This window comes from Trichomycterus rosablanca, chromosome 1 (genome assembly GCF_030014385.1).
Source record: "Trichomycterus rosablanca isolate fTriRos1 chromosome 1, fTriRos1.hap1, whole genome shotgun sequence".
In the NCBI taxonomy this organism is placed as follows: domain Eukaryota; kingdom Metazoa; phylum Chordata; class Actinopteri; order Siluriformes; family Trichomycteridae; genus Trichomycterus; species Trichomycterus rosablanca.
The window spans coordinates 87,119,460-87,145,260 of NC_085988.1; the positions used below are offsets into that span (position 1 = coordinate 87,119,460).

The 25,801-nt window shown below is 42.4% G+C and overlaps 2 protein-coding genes across 3 annotated transcripts in view; both read right to left on the bottom strand.

The window, feature by feature from the left end:
• Positions 1 to 1,684, bottom strand: part of kcnc2 (potassium voltage-gated channel, Shaw-related subfamily, member 2) — a gene marked incomplete at its 5' end in the record, with an annotated part of 54,837 nt that extends 53,153 nt beyond the window's left edge. Inside the window, one exon of the mRNA XM_063012609.1 lies at positions 1,676 to 1,684. Coding sequence (XP_062868679.1) covers positions 1,676 to 1,684 — 9 coding nt within the window. The remainder of the gene's footprint in view (positions 1 to 1,675) is intronic.
• A 6,980-nt stretch (positions 1,685 to 8,664) lies between these two features.
• ccdc107 (coiled-coil domain containing 107) lies at positions 8,665 to 25,586 on the bottom strand. 2 transcript variants are annotated; one of them, XM_062997357.1, is made up of 7 exons: positions 25,372 to 25,586; positions 21,077 to 21,297; positions 17,445 to 17,517; positions 17,277 to 17,367; positions 16,950 to 17,050; positions 13,044 to 13,349; positions 8,665 to 9,910 (listed from the first exon to the last, which is right to left on the bottom strand). In XM_062997357.1, the coding sequence occupies exons 1-6, from the start codon at positions 25,511 to 25,513 to the stop codon at positions 13,048 to 13,050; spliced, it is 930 nt and encodes a 309-aa protein (XP_062853427.1). In that variant the 5' UTR covers positions 25,514 to 25,586; the 3' UTR covers positions 8,665 to 9,910; positions 13,044 to 13,047. The 2 variants fall into 2 exon arrangements, with proteins under 2 accessions (XP_062853427.1, XP_062853430.1); XM_062997360.1 differs by lacking the exon at positions 8,665 to 9,910 and having other exon boundaries at positions 13,019 to 13,349.
• Positions 25,587 to 25,801: the final 215 nt, after the last annotated feature.

Below are 25,801 nucleotides of genomic sequence, written 5' to 3' on the forward strand. Positions count from 1 at the left end.
TCACTTATTCACACACACTTACTTACACACACACATACTTAATGAGACATACACACTCATTCACACACACACACACACACACACTCATTTACACACACACACACACTCACTTATTCACACACACAGTTATTCACACACACACTCATTCACACACACACACACACACACTTATACACATACACACTTATTCACACACACACTCAAAAGAAGCACTCACACACACAGACTCACACACGCGCATACATATACACACACACACACACACACACACACACTGTGTATCACAAAAGTGAGTACACCCCTCACATTTCTGCAAATATTTCATTATATCTTTTCATGGGACAACACTATAGACATGAAACTTGGATATAACTTAGAGTAGTCAGTGTACAGCTTGTATAGCAGTGTAGATTTACTGTCTTCTGAAAATAACTCAACACACAGCCATTAATGTCTAAATAGCTGCAACATAAGTGAGTACACCCCACAGTGAACATGTCCAAATTGTGCCCAAATGTGTCGTTGTCCCTCCCTGGTGTCATGTGTCAAGGTCCCAGGTGTAAATGGGGAGCAGGGCTGTTAAATTTGGTGTTTTGGGTACAATTCTCTCATACTGGCCACTGGATATTCAACATGGCACCTCATGGCAAAGAACTCTCTGAGGATGTGAGAAATAGAATTGTTGCTCTCCACAAAGATGGCCTGGGCTATAAGAAGATTGCTAACACCCTGAAACTGAGCTACAGCATGGTGGCCAAGGTCATACAGCGGTTTTCCAGGACAGGTTCCACTCGGAACAGGCTTCACCAGGGTCGACCAAAGAAGTCGAGTCCACGTGTTCGGCGTCATATCCAGAGGTTGGCTTTAAAAAATAGACACATGAGTGCTGCCAGCATTGCTGCAGAGGTTGAAGACGTGGGAGCTCAGCCTGTCAGTGCTCAGACCATACGCCGCACACTGCATCAACTCGGTCTGCATGGTCGTCATCCCAGAAGGAAGCTGACGCACAAGAAAGCCAGCAAACTGTTTGCTGAAGACAAGCAGTCCAAGAACATGGATTACTGGAATGCCCTGTGGTCTGACGAGACCAAGATAAACTTGTTTGGCTCAGATGGTGTCCAGCATGTGTGGCGGCGCCCTGGTGAGAAGTACCAAGACAACTGTATCTTGCCTACAGTCAAGCATGGTGGTAGTAGCATCATGGTCTTGGGCTGCATGAGTGTTGCTGGCACTGGGGAGCTGCAGTTCATTGAGGTTCAACATGTACTGTGACATTCTGAAACAGAGCATGATCCCCTCCCTTCGAAAACTGGGCCTCATGGCAGTTTTCCAACAGGATAACGACCCCAAACACAACCTCCAAGATGACAACTGCCTTGCTGAGGAAGCTGAAGGTAAAGGTGATGGACTAAACCCAATTGAGCACCTGTGGCGCATCCTCAAGTGGAAGGTGGAGGAGTTCAAGGTGTCTAACATCCACCAGCTCCGTGATGTCATCATGGAGGAGTGGAAGAGGATTCCAGTAGCAACCTGTGCAGCTCTGGTGAATTCCATGCCCAGGAGGGTTAAGGCAGTGCTGGATAATAATGGTGGTCACACAAAATATTGACACTTTGGGCACAATTTGGACATGTTCACTGTGGGGTGTACTCACTTATGTTGCAGCTATTTAGACATTAATGGCTGTGTGTTGAGTTATTTTCAGAAGACAGTAAATCTACACTGCTATACAAGCTGTACACTGACTACTCTAACTTATATCCAAGTTTCATGTCTATAGTGTTGTCCCATGAAAAGATATAATAAAATATTTGCAGAAATGTGAGGGGTGTACTTACTTTTGTGATACACTGTATATACAGTGGGGGGAAATAAGTATTTGATCCCCTGCTGATTTTGTAAGTTTACCCCCTTACAAAGACTTGAACAGTCTATAATTTTTATGGAAGGTTTATTTTAACAGAGAGAGACAGAATATCAATATCAAAATTAAATAAAAGTTATAAATGAATTTGTATTTAATTAGAGGAAATAAGTATTTGATCCCCTACCAACCAGCAAGAATTCTGACCCCCACAGACCGGTTATGTGCCAATGAGGAACACAAATTAGTCCTGTCCCTGTATAAAAGACTCCTGTCACAGAATCAGTTTCTTCCGTTCAAATCTCTCGACCACCATGGGCAAGACCAAAGAGCTATCAAAGGACGTCAGGGACAAGATTGTAGACCTGCACAAGGCTGGAATGGGCTACAAGACCATCAGCAAGAAGCTTGGTGAGAAAGAGACCACTATTGGTGCCATCATTCGAAAATGGAAGAAATACAAGATCACAGTCGATCACCCTCACTCTGGAGCTCCATGCAAGATCTCACCTGGTGGGGTAAGAATGATTCTGAGAAAGGTGAGGTCAGTCCAGAATTACACGGGAGGAGCTTGTCAATCACTCTCCCAGTATCACTGTCCCAACATCACTGTCCCAGTATCACTGTCCCAACATCACTGTCCCAACATCAGTCCCAACATCAGTCCCAACATCACTGTCCCAATCCCACTGTCCCAACATCAGTCCCAACATCAGTCCCAACACCACTGTCCCAACATCAGTCCCAACATCACTGTCCCAACATCAGTCCCAACATCAGTCCCAACATCACTGTCCCAATCCCACTGTCCCAACATCAGTCCCAACATCAGTCCCAACATCAGTCCCAACATCACTGTCCCAGTATCACTGTCCCAACATCACTGTCCCAATCCCACTGTCCCAACATCACTGTCCCAGTATCACTGTCCCAACATCACTGTCCCAATCCCACTGTCCCAACATCACTGTCCCAATCCCACTGTCCCAACATCACTGTCCCAATCCCACTGTCCCAACATCAGTCCCAACATCACTGTCCCAGTATCATTGTCCCAACATCACTGTCCCAACATCACTGTCCCAGTATCACTGTCCCAGTATCACTGTCCCAAAATCACTGTCCCAGTATCACTGTTCCAGTACCACTGTGCCAACATCACAGTCCTAACATCACTGTCCCAATATCACTGTCCCAGTATCACTGTCCAAACATCACTGTCCCAGTATCACTGTCCCAACATCACTGTCCCAACATCACTGTCCCAGTATCACTGTCCCAATCCCACTGTCCCAACATCAGTCCCAACATCACTGTCCCAGTATCACTGTCCCAACATCAGTCCCAACATCACTGTCCCAACATCAGTCCCAACATCACTGTCCCAACATCACTGTCCCAACATCACTGTCCCAGTATCACTGTCCCAGTATCACTGTCCCAACATCACTGTCCCAACATCACTGTCCCAGTGTCACTGTCCCAACATCACTGTCCCAATCCCACTGTCCCAACATCAGTCCCAACATCACTGTCCCAACATCAGTCCCAACATCACTGTCCCAACATCAGTCCCAACATCACTGTCCCAGTATCACTGTCCCAACATCACTGTCCCAACATCACTGTCCCAGTATCACTGTCCCAATCCCACTGTCCCAACATCAGTCCCAACATCACTGTCCCAGTATCACTGTCCCAACATCAGTCCCAACATCACTGTCCCAACATCAGTCCCAACATCACTGTCCCAACATCACTGTCCCAACATCACTGTCCCAGTATCACTGTCCCAGTATCACTGTCCCAACATCACTGTCCCAACATCACTGTCCCAGTGTCACTGTCCCAACATCACTGTCCCAATCCCACTGTCCCAACATCAGTCCCAACATCACTGTCCCAACATCAGTCCCAACATCACTGTCCCAACATCAGTCCCAACATCACTGTCCCAGTGTCACTGTCCCAGTGTCACTGTCCCAGTATCACTGTCCCAACATCAGTCCCAACATCACTGTCCCAACATCAGTCCCAACATCACTGTCCCAGTGTCACTGTCCCAGTGTCACTGTCCCAGTATCACTGTCCCAACATCAGTCCCAACATCACTGTCCCAACATCACTGTCCCAGTGTCACTGTCCCAACATCACTGTCCCAATCCCACTGTCCCAACATCAGTCCCAACATCACTGTCCCAGTATCACTGTCCCAACATCACTGTCCCAACATCAGTCCCAACATCACTGTCCCAGTGTCACTGTCCCAGTATCACTGTCCCAATCCCACTGTCCCAACATCACTGTCCCAGTATCACTGTCCCAACATCACTGTCCTAACATCAGTCCTAACATCAGTCCCAACATCACTGTCCCAGTATAACTGTCCCAACATCACTGTCCCAGTATCACTGTCCCAGTATCACTGTCCCAGTATCACTGTCCCAACATCACTGTCCTAACATCAGTCCTAACATCAGTCCCAACATCACTGTCCCAGTGTCACTGTCCCAGTATCACTGTCCCAATCCCACTGTCCCAACATCACTGTCCCAGTATCACTGTCCCAACATCACTGTCCTAACATCAGTCCTAACATCAGTCCCAACATCACTGTCCCAGTATAACTGTCCCAACATCACTGTCCCAGTATAACTGTCCCAACATCACTGTCCCAGTATAACTGTCCCAACATCACTGTCCCAGTATCACTGTCCCAACATCACTGTCCCAGTATAACTGTCCCAGTACTATTCTGGGTTTATAATATACATAAATGTAAACTCCTGTTCACATCATTAACATTCATTTACTTTTATTTACCTCAAAATATATTTAATAACTTACAGGAATAAAGAGTTTAAATAAATGTCTTATTAAATATAAACATCTAACAGAGGAGAAACATCAAAGGAAACACACACAGATCAAACATAAATAAACATTGTATTTTATTCACACACACAAAACTTACACACACACACACACACACATTCACACACACACACACACACACACTTAAAAGAAGCACTCACACTCAGACTCCATCTGCTGGTGATCAGTGGAACTGCAGCTCATCACTGTTGAGTCGATGAGGAGTTCTCCTGCACACCCCCCTGCACACCCCCCACCCCCCACCCCCACCCCAAACCTTCTGGTTCCCGGCTTACACTTGGGACACACCGCGACCCTGTATAGTATATATATATATACAGGGGTTAGACAAAATAACTGAAACACCTGGTTTTAGACCACAATAATTTATTAGTATGGTGTAGGGCCTCCTTTTGCGGCCAATACAGCGTCAATTCGTCTTGGAAATGACATATACAAGTCCTGCACAGTGGTCAGAGGGATTTTAAGCCATTCTTCTTGCAGGATAGTGGCCAGGTCACTACGTGATGCTGGTGGAGGAAAACGTTTCCTGACTCGCTTCTCCAAAACACCCCAAAGTGGCTCAATAATATTTAGATCTGGTGACTGTGCAGGCCATGGGAGATGTTCAACTTCACTTTCATGTTCATCAAACCAATCTTTCACCAGTCTTGCTGTGTGTATTGGTGCATTGTCATCCTGATACACGGCACCGCCATTGGATGCACATGGTCCTCCAGAATGGTTCGGTAGTCCTTGGCAGTGACGCGCCCATCTAGCACAAGTATTGGGCCAAGGGAATGCCATGATATGGCAGCCCAAACCATCACTGATCCACCCCCATGCTTCACTCTGGGCATGCAACAGTCTGGGTGGTACGCTTCTTTGGGGCTTCTCCACACCGTAACTCTCCCGGATGTGTGGAAAACAGTAAAGGTGGACTCATCAGAGAACAGTACATGTTTCACATTGTCCACAGCCCAAGATTTGCGCTCCTTGCACCATTGAAACCGACGTTTGGCATCGGCACGAGTGACCAAAGGTTTGGCTATAGCAGCCCGGCCGTGTATATCGACCCTGTGGAGCTCCCGACGGACAGTTCTGGTGGAAACAGGAGAGTCGAGGTGCACATTTAATTCTGCCGTGATTTGGGCAGCCGTGGTTTTATGTTTTTTGGATACGATCCGGGTTAGCACCCGAACATCCCTTTCAGACAGCTTCCTCTTGCGTCCACAGTTAATCCTGTTGGATGTGGTTTGTCCTTCTTGGTGGTATGCTGACATTACCCTGGATACCGTGGTTCTTGATACATCACAAAGACTTGCTGTCTTGGTCACAGATGCGCCAGCAAGACGTGCACCAACAATTTGTCCTCTTTTGAACTCTGGTGTGTCACCCATAATGTTGTGTGCATTGCAATATTTTGAGCAAAACTGTGCTCTTACCCTGCTAATTGAACCTTCACACTCTGCTCTTACTGGTGCAATGTGCAATTAATGAAGATTGGCCACCAGACTGGTCCAATTTAGCCATGAAACCTCCCACACTAAAATGACAGGTGTTTCAGTTATTTTGTCCAACCCCTGTATATATATATACAGGTCCTTCTCAAAAAATTAGCATATTGTGATAAAGTTCATTATTTTCCATAATGTAATGATAAAAATTAAACTTTCATATATTTTAGATTCATTGCACACCAACTGAAATATTTCAGGTCTTTTATTGTTTTAATACTGATGATTTTGGCATACAGCTCATGAAAACCCAAAATTCCTATCTAAAAAAATTAGCATATCATGAAAAGGTTCTCTAAACGAGCTATTAACCTAATCATCTGAATCAACGAATTAACTCTAAACACCTGCAAAAGATTCCTGAGGCTTTTAAAAACTCCCAGCCTGGTTCATTACTCAAAACTGCAATCATGGGTAAGACTGCCGACCTGACTGCTGTCCAGAAGGCCATCATTGACACCCTCAAGCAAGAGGGTAAGACACAGAAAGACATTTCTGAACGAATAGGCTGTTCCCAGAGTGCTGTATCAAGGCACCTCAGTGGGAAGTCTGTGGGAAGGAAAAAGTGTGGCAGAAAACGCTGCACAACGAGAAGAGGTGACCGGACCCTGAGGAAGATTGTGGAGAAGGGCCGATTCCAGACCTTGGGGGACCTGCGGAAGCAGTGGACTGAGTCTGGAGTAGAAACATCCAGAGCCACCGTGCACAGGCGTGTGCAGGAAATGGGCTACAGGTGCCGCATTCCCCAGGTCAAGCCACTTTTGAACCAGAAACAGCGGCAGAAGCGCCTGACCTGGGCTACAGAGAAGCAGCACTGGACTGTTGCTCAGTGGTCCAAAGTACTGTTTTCGGAAATCAAGGTGCCAGAGTCTGGAGGAAGACTGGGGAGAAGGAAATGCCAAAATGCCTGAAGTCCAGTGTCAAGTACCCACAGTCAGTGATGGTCTGGGGTGCCATGTCAGCTGCTGGTGTTGGTCCACTGTGTTTTATCAAGGGCAGGGTCAATGCAGCTAGCTATCAGGAGATTTTGGAGCACTTCATGCTTCCATCTGCTGAAAAGCTTTATGGAGATGAAGATTTCATTTTTCAGCACGACCTGGCACCTGCTCACAGTGCCAAAACCACTGGTGAATGGTTTACTGACCATGGTATTACTGTGCTCAATTGGCCTGCCAACTCTCCTGACCTGAACCCCATAGAGAATCTGTGGGATATTGTGAAGAGAAAGTTGAGAGACACAAGACCCAACACTCTGGATGAGCTTAAGGCCGCTATCGAAGCATCCTGGGCCTCCATAACACCTCAGCAGTGCCACAGGCTGATTGCCTCCATGCCACGCCGCATTGAAGCAGTCATTTCTGCAAAAGGATTCCCGACCAAGTATTGAGTGCATAACTGAACATAATTATTTGAAGGTTTACTTTTTTTGTATTAAAAACACTTTTCTTTTATTGGTCGGATGAAATATGCTAATTTTTTGAGATAGGAATTTTGGGTTTTCATGAGCTGTATGCCAAAATCATCAGTATTAAAACAATAAAAGACCTGAAATATTTCAGTTGGTGTGCAATGAATCTAAAATATATGAAAGTTTAATTTTTATCATTACATTATGGAAAATAATGAACTTTATCACAATATGCTAATTTTTGGAGAAGGACCTGTATATGATATTAATAATGATATAAATAACAGGTACATTTATAAATCCACTACCCTGATGTGGAGGCGATTACTGAAGCCTGGAGCATGATGGGGGTCCATGGATATTTGGGCCCCTTATATCTTAATATACTTAATGAAATGTAAACACGTGACTCATTAATATCCGATGTGATGGACTGACACCCTGTCCAGGATAAAGCCCATAATAAAAATGAAAAACAATGCAGTAAAGTACATTATTATGTTTACCTGTAATATTTGGAGTGATATTATGGGGATTATTGACAGGGAATCATAATTCAGTTACACATTTGTGGTGATGGTAGTTTGGATATAGATATACGGTGTTTCTGATCTGGTTATTTTCTATACAAATTAAAAAGTTGGGGCGTGTTGTACCCCCCGTGTTCTGCCCCCTTTCCTTTGAACAGCGTTCTGTAATGAATTAGGAACTGAGGATATAGGTAGGTGTGAACATGAGGAGTCCGGGATCCTCGTTGTACATTGTGCTCTATAATGGGAGACAGGTCTGGACTGCAGGCAGGACAATCTAGCACCTGCACTCTGTTACTATGAAGCAACACTGTTGTAGCACATGCTGAAGGTGGTTTGGGATTGTCCTGCATCCAGGTATCGTCTGGGTGGTAAATGGATATGTTGCTCCTAAATGTGTGTGGATTTTCAAAATTCAAGAGATTCAAGAGTTTTATTGTCATGTGCACAGAAGAACCGGCAGTTACACTGTACAATGAAATTCTTACTTTGTTCGTCCTCCAAACATCAATAAGTATTATACATAAAAAAACAATATTAAACTAACAGAATAAAAACACAGTATAAAAAACTTTTTTAAAGGATACATAAATTTAAACTATAAAAAAGACGTTTTATATACAGAGGAATAAAAAAAAAAAAAGAAATAAACTAAGGCAGTAAAAAAAGAAGGCATATAGCAGCAGTCACATAAGGTGCAGAAATTATTGCAGTATTATACAGCATAAATACATACAATACAGCAGCAGTTATTTTTTGCATCTTGTTTTGGTAACATTAGGGAAGGTCCTCTTCCTCTTCGGCACGGATAACATAACTTTATTTCCAAGAAGAATTTGGAACATTTGGAACATGCTTTATTCCATCTCAGGTGAGGCTGAGCTCTGAGAATTCTGCGGCGCTTCTGGACGTTGTTGATAGCTGGAGTCTAGACGTGTGTTTGTAGATGCAGTGATGAGCCGTGTTTACTGACGAGGGTTTTCTGAAGCGCTCCAGAGTCCACGTGGTTCTGTTCATCGCAGAAGCAGCTCAAGTGTTACAGGCATTCACTGTTGACCTTGCTCTGACACACTGAGATCTCTCTAAATCTGTTAATAATGTCATGGACTGTAGGTGGTGATATTCCAAATCCAGCTGTTTTTAATCTGTTGGATTTTAGGTGTTGAACTTTGACTCATCGTTGTTAACGAGTCTGAGTCTTTATTTAACGTTCTATTTATACACAATCGTGACGTCACCTGTTACCTGTTTACCTGTGTAAAACTACAAAACTGCAATTTATATCATCTCCTAAACTTCTATTTCTACTACCTGTCTCAACTTTTTTGGGAAGATGCTGCAGCCATCAAATAAACAATTCATGATAATTAATACGAATCAAAACAGTTAATTAAATAGAAAATATCTGCTCTTTGTGCTGATACATAATTTGTATTTTTCCTGCTGTCCCAACTTTTTTGTACTCTGTTCTGCTTATTAACATGCATATTAACTTCACTAAATATTAATAACTCTTGTAGTAATTATCTAAAGCTCTCCGGTTCCAGTCTCAGCTGTGCTATCAGCCATCCGGGCGGTTCCACAGACACTCAGTTGGCTGTGAATCTGAAGAATAAAACATTGATTCTTATCGCTGGTGTAATTGCGGCCTCTGCTGGCCGGTCGAGGTAACTGCAGGGAGGCGGTGAAGAGCCAGATAAGCTCGAACAGGACACGACTGGTAAAAATAATGAAGAATTAATATAAATATAATAATAGAATAAGTGAATAAATAAAATATTCAGCATTATAAAGAGTTCCTGTAATAAAGATCAGATTTTACTGTGTAATAATTCAGCCGACACAAACACACGTGTGTAAATATTTAATTGATTTACAGTCACACAGCAGCAGAAACTCAGACATCGGTACAACATTCCAGATTGAATTCATCACAAAGAGCCTGAACAGCGATGAAGATGATGAAGATGTCACCAGGTCTGTGTGAAAACCTACAGCTCTCTCTCTACACAGACGCATTTCCCATCATCCTACACTCCAGAGAATTCGTAGCTCCCTTAAAATGCTCCTACTGAGGCGCCTTAATTCTGAGTGATGATCTGACTGAATGACGAGGGAGCGTCCGACGCCTCCTCAGCGCTGAAGATCAATCCCAGCATTCAGTGCGGCACGACTTCTCTCACAAAGAACTACAACCAATGAAGTTCTTTTCAAATAATAATGAGAATAAATTCTGGTTGATGTGTAATGTGTATGAAGGTGTAATTATACGAGTGTGGGTTATTTGTAAATTTGGGCGTCAGGGACAGTTGAAGCGTTTTCGGTACACGGAGGTTTTCACACAGACCACGTGTTACAGATTCATATTCATGATATAAAGTGGTTAAAGCTGAAGCTAATGATTGTCACGCACATGCACTCATTAAATAATTATTCACAATAAAATAAACATGCAGAAACTCAAACATCACCTGATAAAACATTAAACGCTTTATTAATGCTCAAATCATTACAGAATTATAAACTTTATACTCATTAAAATCTTTATTTTTAATATGAAATATTTTCTGATAGTTTATTATTAGAATTAAACTGTAATAAACGTGCGTCAGTAAACAAGCTGCTGGTAACGTCGTGTCTGCAGAAACGAAGCTCTGCCCGCAGCCACGCCCACTATATTACCCATCATTACAACCACGCCCAGTAACAGTCAGTACGCTGTGTGGGTGTCTCTAGAACGTTCTTATGTAACATTTATAATCGAAAATAAATAAATAACGATATTACAGAATGATTTCAGAACTGTGAACTGTATTCATTTATTTATTAATTAGTTTATTAATTTATTTATTTAACACCGAGTTCAGCAGGTATCTGAGCTGTTGACAGTAACACTAGGCATCATAATTCAGACTGTTTATAGTTTCATTGTGTGTTTATTTAAAATATTTGTTTAAAAAAGCAAAAACAGAACGACTAAATTCACAAAGTTGAATCAGTTCATCTGGTTTGTTGTAGAGAGACGTTTCATCTCTCATCCGAGTGACTCCTTCAGTCTGAGCTGGTGGTGAAACCCCGACCTTATATGCAGGTGATCCGCATAACGATGGAGCCGGTGATCAGGTCCATATGAGCATTAATGAGAGTGATTGGGGTTTAGCTCCTATTACGGCGTTGTACGATGGTGAGAGATGTACCCTCGGCCCCTCCTCGGTTCAGGGAGGGTCGTTCCCTCTTCACGTAGACGGCCTCTTTGACTCCGGTGTAGGTGAGGTTAAATGAAGTTAAATCATTAAATGAGCAGCCGCTGGCTTGCAGGTGAGTGTTAACGGTGGAGTCCTGGCCAGAAGGGGGCGATCTTCTATGCTGGACCATCCGTTTCGCCAGACGCTGTTTAGTTTCCCCGGCAATCCTCCCGGCACCTAACGGCATGCACTACGTTACCCTGTTTGTGTTTAGGGACCCGGTCTTTAGGGTGAACTAGTTTCTGGTGTAGCGTGTTCTGGGACGCGGTGTTTGGAGAATATCCGTCTCAATTGTCCTGCTACTCCCACCACGTGGCTGTGCTTTGACCAGTTGGGGTAACCACATTCACCCAGGACCTCCTTAATATGAGATTTCTCTCCATCCTTGGTCGTGATGTCAGGGGGAATACTGTCACCATGTTATGCAAATCACCTGCGTATAAGGTCGAGGTATTCAACACCAGCTCAGACTGAAGGAGTCGCTCGGATGAGTGATGAATCTCCACACCAAACTGGTGTCCAGATGAACTGATTCAACTTTGTGGATTTGTGTACCTGGATCACTGAGCATACATCAAGAGATGAACAAGAACGACTGGCTGGTTCATAAGTGTAGCCTAACCGAGCCAAAACGAAGCTGATACGATATGTGGGATGTATAAAGTTTATTTCATGTATTTAATTAGTACTATTTAAGGAACGATTCAATATTTCTGTTTATTATAAACTTTATTTAATCTATAAAGAGTCGTGTTGATAAAAACGTTATAATTATTATGGATGTAACCACGTTTAAAGAATGAAGCTTAAATTACAGGAATAAATGTATTACTTACATTTTAAAAATAATAAATATTTATTTATTTAAATAAATATATTTATATTTAAAGAAAAAATACTATATTTTATTACATTTAATTTTATTAAATTTTGCATATTTATTTATTATATTATATATAATTAATATGATTTATTACTGTTTAAGTCCTTAATGTGTTTAAATCTTTATTTATTTCATATAAATGATGATCTGTAAACAGTTCAGGACTCAAAATTAATAATTAATAAATAATAATAAATAATATTTTCCTGCATTTTAAACATATTATAATAATATTCAATATTTTTATATGAAGTTTAATAATTATATTTTATTTATAATTAATAAAACACGTCGTGTAAAAAATAAGAAATGAAATAATAAATAAACATTTTGTACAATCTGGGTTCGAATCTCAGCGGCGCTATCGACTGGTGCCCTGTATCTAGTGTTTCCCAGAGGAGCTGGACCCACCATGACCCTGACCGGGTTAGCGTGGTGGATGAGAATGAAATTAAATAAAAGGATTTGATTTAAATTGTGACGATTTTATTGGTGTATTATAATAAATATAAACAAATAATCATGATTAAAGTGAATTACTAGATTATTTAAAGAATTAAAGTTTAATTTTATTTATTTTTATTTAATAATTTAATGATTTAATAAGTTTACTATAATAAAAGCAGAAGCTGAAACACTAATAAACATGCAGCAGGTGGATCTGATCCTCCTGTAATAAATCTTTACAATAAATAAATAAATAAATAATAAAGTTTATTTACATGTTTAATCAGGTCTGGTGCGACGACGAAGCCCCGCCCCCAGCTCATCCGGACACGCCCCGGACACGCCCACCTCCTCCTCCTCCAGTTCATCACCACTCCCGTCACCCTCAGTGTCCTCTAAAGCCACGCCCCCTGCTGTGACCTCCCTCTCATCCTCCTCCTCCAGAGCGGGCATGTGGGCGTGGTCCTCCTCCTCCACCTCCTCTAGCCCCTCTATCACACCCGCCGTGTGCGCTACAGCGCCGGTTTCCATGGTGCTCAGAGACTCGATCAGGTCGTCAAGGTTACGCTCACACATCCTCTCTGAAAAACACAAACAGGAAACGGGGCGCGGCCTCGGCCAATCAGAGCGGCTCGTCTCATCCTTTCATCTTTCAACCGGCGAGTACAAGAACAGAGTCTCTCTCACTCACACACACACACTCACACACACACACACACTCACATACAGCTATAACACACACACACACACACACAGCTATAACACACACACACACACATACAGCTATAACACACACACACACACACAGCTATAACACACACACAGCTATAACACACACACACATACACACACACACAGCTATAACACACACACACATACAGCTATAACACACACACACACATACAGCTATAACACACACACACACACACACACACAGCTATAACACACACACACACACATACAGCTATAACACACACACACACACACACACACACACACAGCTATAACACACACACATATACAGCTATAACACACACACACACATACAGCTATAACACACACACACACACACACACACACACACACACACACACACACACACTCACATACAGCTATAACACACACACACACACACACACAGCTATAACACACACACACATACAGCTATAACACACACACACATACAGCTATAACACACACACACATACAGCTATAACACACACACACACACACACACAGCTATAACACACACACACACACAGCTATAACACACACACACATACAGCTATAACACACACACACATACAGCTATAACACACACACACATACAGCTATAACACACACACACACACACACACACAGCTATAACACACACACACATACAGCTATAACACACACACACATACAGCTATAACACACACACACATACAGCTATAACACACACACACACACACACACAGCTATAACACACACACATATACAGCTATAACACACACACACACATACAGCTATAACACACACACACACACACACACACACACACACACACACACACACACACACACACACAGCTATAACACACACACACACACACACACAGCTATAACACACACACACACACATACAGCTATAACACACACACACACACACATACACACACACACAGCTATAACACACACACATATACAGCTATAACACACACACACACATACAGCTATAACACACACACACACACACACACACACACACACACACACTCACATACAGCTATAACACACACACACACACACACACAGCTATAACACACACACACATACAGCTATAACACACACACACATACAGCTATAACACACACACACATACAGCTATAACACACACACACACACACACACACAGCTATAACACACACACACACACAGCTATAACACACACACACACACAGCTATAACACACACACACACACACACAGCTATAACACACACACACATACAGCTATAACACACACACACATACAGCTATAACACACACACACACACACACACACACACACACACACACACATACAGCTATCACACACACACACACACACACACACACACACACAGCTATAACACACACACACATACAGCTATAACACACACACACATACAGCTATAACACACACACATACAGCTATAACACACACACACATACAGCTATAACACACACACACATACAGCTATAACACACACACACACACACACACACACACACACACACACACACATACAGCTATCACACACACACACACACACACACACACACAGCTATAACACACACACACATACAGCTATAACACACACACACATACAGCTATAACACACACACACATACAGCTATAACACACACACACATACAGCTATAACACACACACACATACAGCTATAACACACACACACATACAGCTATCACACACACACACACACATACACACACACAGCTATAACACACACACACATACAGCTATAACACACACACACATACAGCTATCACACACACACACACACACACACACATACAGCTATAACACACACACACATACAGCTATCACACACACACACACACACACACACATACAGCTATAACACACACACACATACAGCTATCACACACACACACACACACACACACATACAGCTATAACACACACACACATACAGCTATCACACACACACACACACACACACACACACACACACACACACAGCTATAACACACACACACATACAGCTATAACACACACACACATACAGCTATAACACACACACACATACAGCTATAACACACACACACATACAGCTATAACACACACACACATACACCTATAACACACACACACATACACCTATAACACACACACACACACACACACACACACATACAGCTATAACACACACACACACACACACACACACAGCTATAACACACACACATACAGCTATAACACACACACACACACACACACACACACACACACATACAGCTATAACACACACACACACATACAGCTATAACACACACACACACACAGCTATAACACACACACACACACACACACACACACACACACACACACAGCTATAACACACACACACATACAGCTATAACACACACACACATACAGCTATAACACACACACACACACACACACACACACACAGCTATAACACACACACACATACAGCTATAACACACACACATACAGCTATAACACACACACACATACAGCTATAACACACACACACATACAGCTATAACACACACACACACACACACACACACACACAGCTATAACACACACACACATACAGCTATAACACACACACATACAGCTATAACACACACACACACATACAGCTATAACACACACACACATACACCTATAACACACACACACATACACACACACACACACACAGCTATAACACACACACACATACAGCTATAACACACACACACACACACACACACAGCTATAACACACACACACAGCTATAACACACACACACACACACACACATACAGCTATAACACACACACACATACACCTATAACACACACACACACACACATATACAGCTATAACACACACACACACAGCTATAACACACACACACACATACAGCTATAACACACACACACACACAGCTATAACACACACACACACACAGCTATAACACACACACACACACACACAGCTATAACACACACACACACACACACACACACACATACAGCTATAACACACACACACACACACACACACACACAGCTATAACACACACACACATACAGCTATAACACACACACACATACAGCTATAACACACACACACACACACACACACACACACACACACACACACACACACACACAGGAACAATACACTCTCTTACACTCTCTCTCACTCACACACACACATCCATAACACACACACACACACAGACACACAATTATAACGCACACACAGGAATGATACACTTATATACACACAGAGTTATAACACACACACATAGAGCTATAATACATACACACACACACACACAGAGCTATAATACACACACACAGGAACAATACACTCTCTCACACACACACACACACACAGAGCTATAACACACAAACACACACACACACACACACACCTGTAGGTTGACACTTCATCCCTCGTTTCTTCATCAGGTGACGGATACACTGCAACTGATTCATGATCTCGTTCTTCTGCTCCATCGCTACTGACTTCACACTACACACACACACACACACACACACACACACTCACTCATGGTGAACACACACTTATAATAATGCCTACACACACACACACTCTTGGTGAATATACACACTACACAGCCTAAACACACTCTGTGTGTCTGTGTGTGTGTGTGCCTGCAGCAGACAGAACTGAGCACTGATCTGCTGGGTGCTGAAGGTTGAGGGTTCGATGCCCCTGTATCTGTTCCAGTTCGTACCAGTTGGTTAGAGGGTCGAGCTGAGTGAGGATGGAGTTTAACATCTTCTCCGTCTGAGCTAATCGCTGCTCCAGTTCATTCAGCTGGTTCTCTAAAACACACACACACACAGAGTTTCAGTATAATTCTATTGAACTCTACACACTCCTGAGCTGCTCTCTCACTCACCCGTCTCCTCAGATTTACGGAGTCCCTGAGCCGTCTGTTCCTTCTGCGCCCGCGACTCGTCCGCTGATTTAATCTGTACACACACGTACACACACGTACACACACGTACACACACGTACACACACACGTACACACACGTACACACACGTACACACACGTACACACACACACAGTTCTCTGAGTCGCAGGTTCTGCAGCACAAGTTCCAGTAGAAATGTTCCTGATCTGAAGTTCCTGATCACTATATAGTATCAGTAATAGCACTATCCGGGCGTGGGACCTGCACTGACAAGCGCACCTCACAATATCCAGGCTGGTTTAACCACCACACCCTCAATAATGTTTGTACAGGAGCCCAACCGGCCGATAGCACAGCTGAGATTGGAATCCTGGACCCTGGAGTAGTGAGCTAGCTCTGCTCTACCGCTGCACCTCATAATAACCGTTCAGCTGATTAATGATGCTAACCTAAACAGAGCCTCACTCAGGAGAAACCTGGCAACCCTGGAGGTGTGATTCACACTCAGGTAAATTCTACACTCTCACCGAGGGTCACTGAGGTCACTTTAATTTAATTTAAAATAAGCTTTATTGACATGATAAATAAGAATGTTTGTTCTGTTAAAGCTTAATTGCAGCTTCAGGAATAACAATAAAATAATAAAAATATGTAAAAGAAATAATAAAAAATACAAAAATAAAAATAATAAATAAACGAAAATAAAATAATACAAAAATAGTTAGAGCACATCCAAAAAGAAGAAAACAATAAAAATAGTACAATATATAAAAAATAGTTACAGATATGTAAAAATAGAATTAAATAATACAAAATAAAAATAAATATAAAAATAAAAATAAAAAATAAATATAAAAAAATATATATATATAAATATAAAAAATTAAATAAAATAAATATAAAAATAAAAAATAAATATTAACAAAATAAATATAAAAATTAATAATTAAAAATAAATATAAAAATAAAAAATAAATATAAATATAAAAATAAAAAAATAAAATATAAAAAAACCCATAAATATAAAAGTAAAATAATAATAAACAATTAGAGCAGTGTGAGGAACATCATCACAGGGTTAACGGAGGGCAGATTTTCTTCTTCTGTGACTAAATGATTAGTGACATTAATGATTCTGTGACAGTTTGAGGGTTTCAGAGTGAATCATGTGCTGGTGGAGAACATTCTATTACATTCTATTTTATTCCTATAACATCCTATAATCTTCTATAACGTTCTATAACACTCCATAACGTTTCATTATATTCTACAGTATAACATCCTATAATGTTCTATAACGTTCAACATTCTAGAAGGTCTTATAAATGTTCTATAAGGTTACATAACATTCTATTATATTCTATAACGTTCTATAATGTCCTATAACACTCAATAACACTATAACACACAATGTTCTATAACATCCTAAAACACTCTATAATGTTCTATAATGTCATACTCCAATATTCCAGGAATACAGCTACAGTAGAATGTTACTGGATGTGTACGTGATAAGAAGTCCAAATCCCAGTTCTAGCTGGTTTAGACCAGTTCCAGTTCTAGCTGAGAGATCTCTGTTACTGGTGGAATCTTCCACTGTCCTACAGGCTCACAGGTGGGAGTATATACGGATGTTTATTTTTTACCCATGTTATCACATTCACAGAGTCTCTAGGGCTAGTTTATTAAGGGTTTTTATACCACACTATACCGTTATATACAGTGTATCACAAAAGTGAGTACACCCCTCACATTTCTGCAAATATTTCATTATATCTTTCCATGGGACAACACTATAGACATGAAACTTGGATATAACTTAGAGTAGTCAGTGTACAGCTTGTATAGCAGTGTAGATTTACTGTCTTCTGAAAATAACTCAACACACAGTCATTAATGTCTAAATAGCTGCAACATAAGTGAGTACACCCCACAGTGAACATGTCCAAATTGTGCCCAAATGTGTCGTTGTCCCTCCCTGGTGTCATGTGTCAAGGTCCCAGGTGTAAATGGGGAGCAGGGCTGTTAAATTTGGTGTTTTGGGTACAATTCTCTCATACTGGCCACTGGATATTCAACATGGCACCTCATGGCAAAGAACTCTCTGAGGATGTGAGAAATAGAATTGTTGCTCTCCACAAAGATGGCCTGGGCTATAAGAAGATTGCTAACACCCTGAAACTGAGCTACAGCATGGTGGCCAAGGTCATACAGCGGTTTTCCAGGACAGGTTCCACTCGGAACAGGCTTCGCCAGGGTCGACCAAAGAAGTCGAGTCCACGTGTTCGGCGTCATATCCAGAGGTTGGCTTTAAAAAATAGACACATGAGTGCTGCCAGCATTGCTGCAGAGGTTGAAGACGTGGGAGGTCAGCCTGTCAGTGCTCAGACCATACGCCGCACACTGCATCGACTCGGTCTGCATGGTCGTCATCCCAGAAGACAGCTGACGCACAAGAAAGCCCGCAAACAGTTTGCTGAAGACAAGCAGTCCAAGAACATGGATTACTGGAATGCCCTGTGGTCTGACGAGACCAAGATAAACTCGTTTGGCTCAGATGGTGTCCAGCATGTGTGGCGGCGCCCTGGTGAGAAGTACCAAGACAACTGTATCTTGCCTACAGTCAAGTATGGTGGTGGTAGCATCATGGTCTTGGGCTGCATGAGTGTTGCTGGCACTGGGGAGCTGCGGTTCATTGAGGGAAACATGAATTCCAACATGTACTGTAACATTCTGAAACAGAGCATGATCCCCTCCCTTCGAAAACTGGGCCTCATGGCAGTTTTCCAACAGGATAACGACCCCAAACACAACCTCCAAGATGACAACTGCCTTGCTGAGGAAGCTGAAGGTAAAGGTGATGGACTAAACCCAATTGAGCACCTGTGGCGCATCCTCAAGTGGAAGGTGGAGGAGTTCAAGGTGTCTAACATCCACCAGCTCCGTGATGTCATCATGGAGGAGTGGAAGAGGATTCCAGTAGCAACCTGTGCAGCTCTGGTGAATTCCATGCCCAGGAGGGTTAAGGCAGTGCTGGATAATAATGGTGGTCACACAAAATATTGACACTTTGGGCACAATTTGGACATGTTCACTGTGGGGTGTACTCACTTATGTTGCAGCTATTTAGACATTAATGGCTGTGTGTTGAGTTATTTTCAGAAGACAGTAAATCTACACTGCTATACAAGCTGTACACTGACTACTCTAAGTTATATCCAAGTTTCATGTCTATAGTGTTGTCCCATGAAAAGATATAATAAAATATTTGCAGAAATGTGAGGGGTGTACTTACTTTTGTGATACACTGTAAGCTTTATGATGTCACAGCCTCTTGCTTCCTGCTGATTGGCCACTGTGTGATCTACATAAATAGGGATAGTTTGACTGCACCTGCTAAAAAGTGCATGGAACAGCGGTCTCAACACCAAGGTCAGAGAAAACCCACCATCACCTCACACTGAGAGGAGATCAGTCTGGGTAAACAGATCTGTTACATCACTGTTCACAGTCGAGCAGGTTTCACATCACCACGGGAACTCTCATGTCGTCTCTAAACCTTTGATCTCAGCTGTAATTAGTACTATAATGAATAATTAACGAGGTTAACAACCTTGAGGAACTTGTAGGCGGCGAACAGGCCGACGCCCACGGCGTACAGCGGCATGAGCGTGAAGACGTAGCCCTTGTTACCGCTGGAGCTCTTCGCTTTCTCCTTCCTCATCTCCTGTTCCATCATCCTCTGTACCTGCTGCACACTGTCCACGCCCACGCGCTCGGGAGGGGTCAGGCCAGGGCCGGGGAGGGGCCCGGGGTGAGGGCCGGGGTGGGGGCCTGTCGGGACGACAACACACACACACACACACACACACACACACACACACACATCATTAACACCACACGGAGTTCAGCTCCAAAACAACCTGATCACGCTCATTACAGGTGTAACACTTACTAACGAGCGCTATCGCTAACGAGCGCTAATCGCTAACGAACTCAACACCATTAACCACCTGAGGGATGAAGTGTAAAAAACAGCACACAGTTCCCTGAGTCGCCCCATGTTCCTACCTCCTCATGGGCTCCTTACCTCCTTTGATGTTTTACATTTACCAACATACTAACACACACTTCAATAGAGTAGTACACACTCGTACACTGTAATGCACACACTACAAACTAACACATACCGCACACACACACTCCAACAACGTAACACACTCGTACACTGTAATGCACACACTACAAACTAACACATACCGCACACACACACTCCAACAACGTAACACACTCGTACACTGTAATGCACACACTACAAACTAACACATACCGCACACACACACACTCCAACAACGTAACACACTCGTACACTGTAATGCACACACTACAAACTAACACATACCGCACACACACACACACACACTCCAACAATATAACACACTCGTACACTGTAATGCACACACTATAAACTAACACATACCGCACACACACACACACACACTCCAACAACGTAACACACTCGTACACTGTAATGCACACACTACAAACTAACACATACCGCACACACACACTCCAACAACGTAACACACTCGTACACTGTAATGCACACACTACAAACTAACACATACCGCACACACACACACTCCAACAACGTAACACACTCGTACACTGTAATGCACACACTACAAACTAACACATACCGCACACACACACACACACACTCCAACAATATAACACACTCGTACACTGTAATGCACACACTATAAACTAACACATACCGCACACACACACACACACACTCCAACAACGTAACACACTCGTACACTGTAATGCACACACTACAAACTAACACATACCGCACACACACACACACTCCAACAACGTAACACACTCGTACACTGTAATGCACACACTACAAACTAACACATACCGCACACATACACACACACTCCAACAACGTAACACACTCGTACACTGTAATGCACACACTACAAACTAACACATACCGCACACACACACACACTTCAACAACGTAACACACTCCTACACTGTAATGCACACACTACAAACTAACAAATACCGCACACACACACTCCAACAACGTAATACACACTTTTACACTGTAATGCACACACTACAAACTAACACATACCGCACACACACACTGCAACAACGTAACACACTCGTACACTGTAATGCACACACTACAAACTAACAAATACCACACACACACTCCAACAACGTAATACACTTTTACACTGTAATGCACACACTACAAACTAACACATACCGCACACACACACTGCAACAACGTAATATACACTCCTACACTGTAATGCACACACTACAAACTAACAAATACCACACACACACACTCCAACAACGTAATACACTTTTACACTGTAATGCACACACTACAAACTAACACATACCGCACACACACACTGCAACAACGTAATATACACTCCTACACTGTAATGCACACACTACAAACTAACAAATACCACACACACACACTCCAACAACGTAATACACTTTTACACTGTAATGCACACACTACAAACTAACACATACCGCACACACACACTGCAACAACGTAATATACACTCCTACACTGTAATGCACACACTACAAACTAACAAATACCACACACACACACTGCAACAACGTAATATACACTCCTACACTGTAATTCACACACTACAAACTAACACATACCGCACACACACACTGCAACAACGTAATATACACTCCTACACTGTAATGCACACACTACAAACTAACACATACCGCACACACACACTGCAACAACGTAATATACACTCCTACACTGTAATTCACACACTACAAACTAACAAATACCACACACACACACTCCAACAACGTAATACACTTTTACACTGTAATGCACACACTACAAACTAACACATACCGCACACACACACTGCAACAACGTAATATACACTCCTACACTGTAATGCACACACTACAAACTAACAAATACCACACACACACACTCCAACAACGTAATACACTTTTACACTGTAATGCACACACTACAAACTAACACATACCGCACACACACACTGCAACAACGTAATATACACTCCTACACTGTAATGCACACACTACAAACTAACAAATACCACACACACACACTCCAACAACGTAATACACTTTTACACTGTAATGCACACACTACAAACTAACACATACCGCACACACACACTGCAACAACGTAATATACACTCCTACACTGTAATGCACACACTACAAACTAACAAATACCACACACACACACTGCAACAACGTAATATACACTCCTACACTGTAATTCACACACTACAAACTAACAAATACCACACACACACACTGCAACAACGTAATATACACTCCTACACTGTAATTCACACACTACAAACTCACACACCACACACACACACTCCAACAACGTAATACACTTTTACACTGTAATGCACACACTACAAACTAACACATACCGCACACACACACTCCAACAACGTAATACACTTTTACACTGTAATGCACACACTACAAACTAACACACACCACACACACACACTCCAACAACGTAATACACTTTTACACTGTAATGCACACACTACAAACTAACACACACCACACACACACACTCCAACAACGTAATACACTTTTACACTGTAATGCACACACTACAAACTAACACATACCGCACACACACACTGCAACAACGTAATATACACTCCTACACTGTAATGCACACACTACAAACTAACACATACCGCACACACACACTCCAACAACGTAATACACTTTTACACTGTAATGCACACACTACAAACTAACACATACCGCACACACACACTGCAACAACGTAATATACACTCCTACACTGTAATTCACACACTACAAACTAACACATACCGCACACACACACTGCAACAACGTAATATACACTCCTACACTGTAATGCACACACTACAAACTAACAAATACCACACACACACACTGCAACAACGTAATATACACTCCTACACTGTAATTCACACACTACAAACTAACAAATACCACACACACACACTGCAACAACGTAATATACACTCCTACACTGTAATTCACACACTACAAACTCACACACCACACACACACACTCCAACAACGTAATACACTTTTACACTGTAATGCACACACTACAAACTAACACATACCGCACACACACACTCCAACAACGTAATACACTTTTACACTGTAATGCACACACTACAAACTAACACACACCACACACACACACTCCAACAACGTAATACACTTTTACACTGTAATGCACACACTACAAACTAACACACACCACACACACACACTCCAACAACGTAATACACTTTTACACTGTAATGCACACACTACAAACTAACACATACCGCACACACACACTGCAACAACGTAATATACACTCCTACACTGTAATGCACACACTACAAACTAACACATACCGCACACACACACTCCAACAACGTAATACACACTCCTACACTGTAATTCACACACTACAAACTAACACATACCGCACACACACACTCCAACAATGTAATACACACTAACACACTGTAATGCACACACTACAAACTAACACATACCACACACACACACTCCAACAATGTAATACACACTAACACACTGTAATGCACACGCGCGCGCGCACACACACACACACACACACACACACACTAACACACATACTAACAAACTACACACAGTACACACGCTAACAGAGTAATACACACTGTGGTGCACACACTGACACGAACACACACTGTGTGCGAAACACGTTCATACACACTGTATCGTTCGTGTGTGTGTGTGTGTGTGTGTGTGTGTGTGTGTGTGTGTGTGTGTGTGTGCAGCACTGACCTGAGCGGAAGCGGTGCTCGGACCGTGGCGGCGGCTGTGCTTTGATGTTGCCCCCCGCGGAGAGTAATCGCGGTATGAGCGGGATCACACACACCGCCAAACTGAAGAGCAGCACGATCTGATGAGGAGCGCTCAGGAGCATGTTCTCCCTCTCTACACCTGTCTCTCACACACACACACACACACACACACACCTGTACTACTGATACTACTGATCCACAACAACTACTGCGTCATCAACACACGTCATCAGCACCGTCACAGCGCCCCCTGCTGCAGCGGAGAGCACACACACACACACACACACACACACACACACACACACACACACACACACACACACATAACCATATATCAGCCATAACATTATAACCACCTCCTGTCCATTTTATCAGCTCCACTTACCATATAGAAGCACTTTGTAGTTCTA

Coding starts and splice junctions, on each gene's coding strand:
- ccdc107 (XM_062997357.1), bottom strand. CDS start 25,513: ATGCTCCTGAGCGCTCCTCATCAGATCGTGCTGCTCTTCAGTTTGGCG. Junction 21,298..25,371: donor CGAGCACCGCTTCCGCTCAG/GTCAGTGCTGCA, acceptor TCGTCCCGACAG/GCCCCCACCCCGGCCCTCAC. Junction 17,518..21,076: donor CCGCCTACAAGTTCCTCAAG/GTTGTTAACCTC, acceptor GTGTGTGTACAG/ATTAAATCAGCGGACGAGTC.